The sequence below is a fragment of the Montipora foliosa genome, chromosome 2 (genome assembly GCF_036669935.1).
Source record: "Montipora foliosa isolate CH-2021 chromosome 2, ASM3666993v2, whole genome shotgun sequence".
NCBI classification, from domain to species: Eukaryota; Metazoa; Cnidaria; class Anthozoa; order Scleractinia; family Acroporidae; genus Montipora; species Montipora foliosa.
In genome coordinates, this window is record NC_090870.1 from 51,945,802 (window position 1) to 51,954,521 (window position 8,720).

Here is an 8,720-nt window from a genome sequence, read left to right on the forward strand (position 1 = left end):
TACACGCTGAAATTTTAAGCGATTTAGTAAATGACGTCACCTTCCCTAGATCCAACCCTCTGAGGTTCAGTCGGTCAGTTTTGAATGCGAGTAATGGCGGACCGCCGGAAATACGTCTGCGTTCGCAGGCTATGGCGGACCGTGAAATCCAAAACTTACACTCAAAGTAAACAGCCTTTGGATAAAAATCAAAGCTCAAAATTTTGCCAGGCAGGTGTTAAACAAACACACAAACCATGCAATGACTCGCGCAAGCGCCGTGCTATCTCATGGGATCTCCCACCTTCTGGTCATGTGATAGAATTTCGTTATATTTCATCATAGTGGACGGACCTCTCCACACTAACTCAATCTCGACCCCAGAGCTCTTCTTTTGACTGAGGGAGAGGAGAGCTCTGGGGAACCCTGAAACAAAGTGTCTTCTCATTGGTTTTCGTGAAGAACAATCAAAATCGTCTCTAATTGGTGTCTTCATGTTAGCACGAGGAGTGACCAGGCGCCGTAAGGTTGAAATAGTCAAATTTAAGCCAAATTTTAGCTATAACAACCCTACGGCGCTTGCTCTCCTTCGTAGAGTTTGTTAGAAATAGATTTGACATAAATTAGCATAAATTACGTATTACGTGTGGCGGGGAGAAATTCACGTGTGAAGAAGGACTTAGCCTGAGTTTTGATCGATCGTCGGATCGCTTCGAGTTTTTAGTTTGAGTATTGAGTATTAGATTGCAACCGTGCTTAAGGCCTGAAACCGTCGAGTAAAGTGGTAATTCGTATGGAAAATAGTGAAGAAATCATTCACCAGGAAATGGACGGTGCCTACTAATTCAAAGGTATGTTTGCGCGGTTTACTGAATATGCGGGAAAAGCAGATCTTAACAAGTGTTATTGAAATCCAAAAAGAAAATTGTGGGTAACCACGCATTTTTGGAAGATAATTAATCAACAATATTTGTATAAAGCTTTAAAATACAAAGAAAAGGAATGGCGTCTTTTTCCAAATTGAAGCTTAATTATCTCTGAAAAATGCGTGGTTAGCCCCAATTTTCTTTTTGGATACCGAGATCACTTGCTAAGTTCTGCTTTCTCCGAACAGTTTTGGACCGCGCAAAAATATCCCTGTATAAATAGGCACCAGCCATAGGAAATCCGAGTATCTCGAGATGCGCAGAACGTATACGCAATAACAATAGTAGGCACCGTCCTTAAATACACAAAAAATATTCATACAGAGTTTCCCAGAGCCTTGGGTCGATCCGAGGCTATGGTGACATAATGTACACTTTTACTATGATTTCATGAAAACCTTATTCTTGTCACGTGATCCCGGGTTTTGTCCGAACCAGTCTCTGTCTCACACACATACCTTATAATCGGTTTCCGGTCTCTTGAACGTTAATATCGTAGTGCACAATAAAATTTCATCGCATTTCCAGTTTACCACGAAAAAACAGCTAGCTAGCTCGCTGTTCGAGGCTGCCACTTTCTGTTCGAGGCTGCGAATTAGACGAATCATGTTTTAGCATACAAGGGTAACCCCACTTTTCAAACGAGGCAATCAAGACGATCTAAACAACTATCGCCCAGTTTCTGCGATCTCAGTCAGTTGTGGCCAAGGTGGAAATTGTATACAACCAATTATATGTTTATTTGAAAGACCACGATAGAGCAGTTTTCAAATGAGTGTCGTAAAACCAAAACCAAAGTAATTACTTTGGCCAATCAAAAAGGACGGAGACAATCCAGTAAACCAATCAAAACTCGAAGTAATTACACCTAGCCGACACAAAAGACGGGAAAATGTGCACGCGCGAGCCAGGATTGGTTTTGGTTTCACTTCTGATTGGTTGAAAAAGTGGTGCGAGAACTTTGAACCAATCACTGAGTGAAGTAGATGCAAAACCAAAGCAATTCTCTAATTACTTTCGACACTCAATTGAAAACCGCTCTATGAAGAATGTAAATGTCAATCGGGTTTTCGAGCTATTCATTCAGCTGTGACGGCTTTCCTTGATGCCACAGACACTTGGGCATATAATAATATTGACAGTGGCAAAGTCAATTAGACCTAAAAGAGGCCTTCGACACAGTCGATCACGTGATCCTTTTATCCAAATTAAGATCCTACCATGGTGTATAAGACAATGCGCATCAGTGGTTTCCGTCCCTCTGCGAAGTGAATGTATTTTATTTTCCATATATTCTTAGTAACAACAGTTGTACCACAAGTGGTCCAGAGAACGGGATCAAGACAAATCAGATCAGTAAATTAAAACAAAATGATATTTTACTGTCTTTGCTGAACGATACATTGTATTTGACCCAATCATTTCTCGGCTACAACGTACATAATTATGATGATGATTGCTGAGGACATCGCCGGTGTTGTGGTCTGCCTGTGGCATGGGTAAAGGTATATAAAGGCTCCGAGATGAGCATAAATGGGTAAATGCTCCGAGATGCTCAGCTACTCTAAAATTCGAGGGTAAAGAAAGATGTGATGATGATGATGATCTCAATGCAGCCATTACCGACCTTTAGATTTTAGTACGAGTTTGACCGGAGCATGAGTTTTTGTTTCGAGTATGCGACTTGCAAAAACCTAATCATGTGCATGCAAATACTTGAAAACGCTCTCGTACTGGAGGTCGCGATTACATTCTTTTAATGTGTTCAACGTAAAATATTCCTACCGTAGTATATTAAATTTTGTGCTCCACGATCACTGTATATAATTTCTCTCTTGTTTGCTTCCCAAAATTACCATCTAGATACCTTTCATATAATTTTCTTCCCTACTACCAGAGGCCTCTTCTCTTTTGCTTTCGCCGGGCTGACAAGTGCGGGCAAGAGTCTATTACCCAAGAGCAAGAATCTGGTATCAGGTTTGTCCGCATCAGGGTCGGAAAAGTGTCTACTTTTAAACCAAGTTTTGCGGGAAACTAAACAATAGACGAAATCCGCTAACTCAGTTACCCAATGGGTTTTATTTGCGCGCCGGCCATATTGGCCATAGACTGAAATGTTTGGGAACGAGTTTCGGTTGGGCAAAAACAAAAGTTTTCAATCCCTCGGGACTCAACATGGCCGACTTGTGATTAAGGTGCATTATTCGATTTATCTCAAGATATAGAAAAAACCTTAAATAACAATGACCACAACCAGGTTTTCTGAGCCCGCGAGACTGAGTACCCCAGCAAACCATTGTTTTAACGAAAACCGCTGGTCAGCAACCTTGGTTCTGGTCATTGCTGTCTAAGGTCTTCCTTGAAATCTCCCGGGTTTAGGTTCTGTGTATTTTATTTGCACGTACCATAATGTAGCATTCACATTTAAATGATATGGAAATATTTGGAACAAATCGTTTTTATTCCCAAAGGGTTTGAATTCTTTTGGGTACAACATTGAGTTAGCCGATTTAGCCTACTGTTTATTTTCCCACACAACTTGGTTTAAATATAGACACTGTCTGATTGACACCAGGCCAATTTGGGGTAAATCTTACTCTTGGGTGATGGACTCTTGCTGCGGGAAGAGAGACCTTTGCGCAATCTCGTCTCCAGAGTCCGCTTTTCTTTTGGCCAGCCTCTGCCATAGATCGAAATTCACTGTGTTGAGCATGCACGGCGGTTACTTAGCGAATCCTCACTTGATACTTCATGTTGTGTGGCCTCACTTGACAACAACGAAATTACTTTAAAGGAATGCGCGGGACACAGCGGGCTCAAATCACAGTCAGCAGATTTATTACGAGGCATGCCAACCTCGTCCCCAGGGCGCTTTCCTTGTTTCCCTGGCTTTGGGTGGGCCCTGGGGACGAGGTTGGGGGCATGCGGTTTGAAGGGAGTTTTCAAGCAATCAACGTCGGTGCAACCGTCGGTGTTCGTGATTCTCGTCCTCAGAAGCTGCGATTCTTTCGGTCAGCACCAAGAATAACGGTGTGACAGCGGGTTAACACTGAACTTCACTGAAAGAATCGCGGCCTCTGTTCCCTCGAACACTGGGAACTAGTGCTGTGTGTTCTCCCTTTCCTCCCCATAGAACATTTCAGTGCTACGTGTTCCCTTCAAGATGGCCGACTTCAGAATACAACAAAACAAAAAGAAATATGAAAATAAAGGAAAGTAATCTCGCCATAACGATAAATATGACAGCAGAATATGAATACAGAAAGTATCCTTCATAAAAGCTAACCTTTGGCCAAAAACGTTTGTTTAGGCCTAATTAGACCTAAGGTTAGCTTTTATGCATGTTTAGGATTGTGACCTGCAAAAAATACTAGCACTGACATGTTCTATGGGTAGGGAATGGGGATCACACAGAACTAGTTCCCAGTGTTCGGGGGAACAGATAACACGGGGGAACACAAAACGCTGTGACAACGGTTCCGAAATACGCGCAGTCCCTGTGCGAGTCTATTTTGGTAACCGTTCACAGCTACTAATTGTTTCAAATTTCTGAGACTACGGAGACGAGCCGGAAATCCGTGATTCGCGGACTTCCTGGTTGTGACCTGTGTTTTGTACCTGCTGGGTTTGAAGAGTGCCGTGCAAGGTTGTGGACGGCGGTTGAATCAAAGTGAGTTTCGACGCAGAGGTCCCTTCTGCCGTACTCGTCAGCCCAGCGAAGGCAAAAAGAAAAGAGACCTCTGCTAGCAGGGAAAAAATTTTTCTGTTTGCGGCATCCAGCACCGCCAAATGTTGCGTGACTAAACGAGTCGCGGAGCTATTCTGTTAGCCAATAAAACGAGTTTTTGTGACGTGACTTAAGAGTGCCACGCCTCTTCTTTAGCCAATCACAATGTTACGAATCTCTGTAAATTGCATCAAGAAAACCCCGCTTAGCGTCCTCTGCCACCCACCAGAATTCAGCGAGCTATCGAGGTTGTATCAAGATGGTGAATCTTGGAGACGAATTTCCTCACTTTGAAGCCGAAACTAGTAATGGTAAAATAAGATTCCCCGATGCAATTGATAAAAGGTGAGTTTCATGTGCTGTTCTCAAAGAAAAAGATTACTTCGTTGTGCATGCCATAAATTTGAAAGTTTGTACGTGATTGAAAGATAAAGTACAAAGCAATAGAGGCTGGAGTTTGGTGCACGAAAGTCTTACTTCACACTGAAACGGCAGCGAAAAACTTCGTATTTGTATAGCAAAGGCTAATTTATATCTAGTAACTTCAGTACCTTGCGAGTAGAGGCTCTTTACAGACACACGGTATAGAAACAGGCACGCGTTGCCTACGTGTGGCAATGCAGTAGCTTGTCACAGTGCTTTATTCCATAACTGTCAACTGAGCTGCTTTTGTTTTGCAGGTGATTCGAAGTTTTTTTTGCGTAATATGTAGCTCTAATAGTACACAATATTGTTTTGGTACCGCATATCATTATATTGCTATGATGGATGTCTCAGGTAAATTGCCCCCTGACAGTGAGAAGACATGTAGTTACTGGTAAAATACTAAACCCAGAAAGATTGAAGAAAATAGAAGGGAATCGAGAAATATTGGCTTTAGGCAGGCATGAAGTTTGCTTCAACTTCTTTTTCACAGCAAGTTTAAGCAAGTACTCTGTGCATGTGACAGCTTTCCATGACCAAAGTTCACTGAAGTTTTCCCTGTCTGGCGGGGTTAGTATCAGGATGAGAGCCCTCACAATGTAGGACTTGCTGTCAGAAACATAGTACTGAAAATTCTATCATTTTAACGCTCAAAAATTTATGCGAACTAAGCGAGGTACAGATTTTGCTAGCCTGCTTTATGTAAAACAAATAGTGATGCAAAAGTAAAAAAACATTAATACACAGATTTTTGGAAGAGCAGAAGGGCAGAAGGAAGTGTCGATTGTCGACATGAAAACAACATAAAATTTTGTGCTGCGAATATAAAAGTTACCATAAGAGAAAAACATTTTGGCAGATTTTTGATACTTTCAATTTTTCTATTGCTCTTTTGGCTGGGCGAATAAGACTTGAATAGCAAAATCGAAAGTGACATTGTTTTCAGTGGCCGCTTGTGATCAAATACCACTCTTGCGGATTGAGTTTGTTGGTTGTTGTAAAATTGATAATGTTGTCTGGTCCCAGAACGTTTTCTATCTCAGTATTTATGTGACCTTCTTTGGGTGATTTGTTTTTATCAGTATTATTAAAATTCAGTCATGCATCACGATTTACCTCTTACAGCACCCAGTCCAATCAAAAGACCTAGACCAAATTATTATGAAAAATAAGAGCTTTGTCTTGAGTTATTACTGTCATTATGGTAAAGTTTTTTTTTTTTTTTTTCAAGTTGGGCCATCCTGTTTTCTCATCCTGCTGACTACACTCCCGTGTGTACAACAGAACTGGCACTTGTGGTAAAGCTGGTTCCAGAGTTTACAAAAAGAGGTGTGAAACTTTTTGCCCTATCTTGTAATGATGTTCAATCTCACAAGGGATGGATTGAAGATGTCAAGCATTATGCAGAAAAAGAAGGGGAATTTCCTTATCCAATCATTGCTGATGAGAAAAGAGAACTGGCTGTGAAACTTGGTATGATTGATCCAGAGGAGAAGGATTCCCAAGGCATGCCTTTGACTGCACGTGCTGTGAGTTCTAGAAAAAAACCTCAACCTCTAGCTGAAGTTTTAATGAGTAGTTTTCATTCAATACTTAGTCAAATATTTAGTGCTATATTGACAGAGTCTGTTTCTGTTATTGCAAATTGTCAGTATTAATTTTAATGGTAATGATTTTAATGATAATGGTTTTACGAGGATCCCCTGATTCATCTTTTAACCCATTCCTTCTTAAGAGAAATGAAGGCCAGAAATAGTCTGCATTTGCAGGCTACTCCTTAGAGTGACACTTGGAGGTTTTGCTCTGTCTAATGTCGGACAGTTTAACTTGTCACTGAGGGCTGGTTCAGGGGTAATAGAGTGAACAAGATCTACGTCCACTCAAAAGCTATGTCCCCTTCACCCCATTCTCTCTTAAGAGTGACATTTGTATACAGATTTTACTCTGCCGTCAGACAATTTTCTTGTTAGTGGACGTCAGTTCATGGGGAAAGGGTTAATAATTAGTATAAAAGTACCGGTCAGCTGACCAAGAACAATTATTATTGACAAATACACCATGGACACATTTACTCGGAACTTAAAAACCCATTAACGAAAAACGTAAATTTTACGCATGGGTTTTTGGAGGCCAAATTCTGGCATGCTCAAAAAAATCAAACTTTTATGTGAGACTATTAAGAGGAAAGAGCCGTCATTTTTATTGATCAGCATTTGAGGATGACAAGTAGTGCAAATGGTTGCGACATTTGAGCCCATAGGCTATAAACAACTTGACAACACAAGACATACAGTTGGCTATCTGTCAACTGACAGTTGACTTTTTCCAGAAATGCTGGCAGGCAACAGACATGTTGCTTTTAAGGTTGGGTGATATTTGACCAGGATTCAGCCCACTGTGAGTTCGATGTTAATTCACAAGAGTGATGGTAACGTTTCTCATTCAATATTGTAAACAACAGCAATGACAAAAAACAAAACAAAACAGCAAACGCTGCTTTGTTTAATTACAAAATAAGGTTAACTGTCAGTCACTGAGGCTAAGTAAATCATGAGATACCTTAACAAGCAATTCCATCTGTATGAAGTTTCAGATGAAATTACATACACCCTACCATGATATATTGATTTAAACAAGCCTAAAATGGAGCTTCCGGATTGTCTATTCTTACTGGCCTTACTTAAACAAGAAATTTACGAATATTAAATTTAGCCTTGACAAAAAGCAATCAAATAAAGAAAACCAAACAAAAAAAACAACAATTTAAAATAAGTTTTTTCGTTTCTGCTCTTCTGTCATAGGCTTATACCTGCCAACTCTCGCGGTTTTCCCGGGAGTCTGCAAGTTTTTCATCAAATCTCCCGGGAACTACCTACCGTGGCTTTGTTCCAATTTTTGTTTCACTAATTTCGTTATTTTCGCGATTTCATAAAAGAAAATAAAGCAAGAAGTGGATTTAGTGCTCTTATTTAGTGCTTTTATTTCATTGGAAAATATAAATTAGTGGGAGCAATCGAATTTAATATATATATTTAATGAGTATCGTAACTGGTCAGAAATAAACCAATCATATTGCATACATAGTAGAAGATTAGCGCGGCTTTCACACACTGCGAAGATGGCCAACATGGATTTCGATTCACTTCAAAAGGAATTCTTAGGCGCCCTTCCCTCGGGTTTTGAGGGGGTGAAAAACCTTGCTTTGCAGAAAGTGGAGAAGATTACTCCTCTAGCTGGCGTCCAGCCATTTGCAAACACACAAGGTAAGCTACTTTTATGGGTGTTCTTTTGAAATTTGAGTGGGTTAGAGCTGCAAGTCACCACGCCAAATAGTTTCCATAAAACTTTACTTTTTTAAAAATTCATGAATTGGAAACTTTTCTGATTTTCTAGTGCCTAAAGTTTCCAATTCATGAATTTTACAGAAGCCCAATTTGTAAAAACTATTTAAAATCACTTTTCCACACAAACACTGTTAATTTCAGACGTATTTGCCTTCTCATTATTGATAAGATGGCTTCCAAAACCATCATGATAAGATCTATTCAGGCTGCAAACTCACTCAAACTAATTATTACTCGAACTCGGCTTTGATAGATCGCACGCATTCAGACAAGTTTCCCACGCCCAACTGACAATAGTGAGTATAATTGCTTAAAAACCGA

General features: G+C 40.3%; 1 protein-coding gene across 1 annotated transcript in view; it reads left to right on the top strand.

Moving 5' to 3' along the window:
• The first annotated feature begins 4,817 nt into the window (after window positions 1–4,817).
• Window positions 4,818–8,720, top strand: part of LOC137993514 (peroxiredoxin-6-like) — a 21,268-nt gene continuing 17,365 nt past the window's right edge. The window contains exons 1-2 of the mRNA XM_068839425.1: window positions 4,818–4,977; window positions 6,287–6,584. Coding sequence (XP_068695526.1) covers window positions 4,892–4,977; window positions 6,287–6,584 — 384 coding nt within the window. The 5' untranslated portion in view covers window positions 4,818–4,891. The remainder of the gene's footprint in view (window positions 4,978–6,286; window positions 6,585–8,720) is intronic.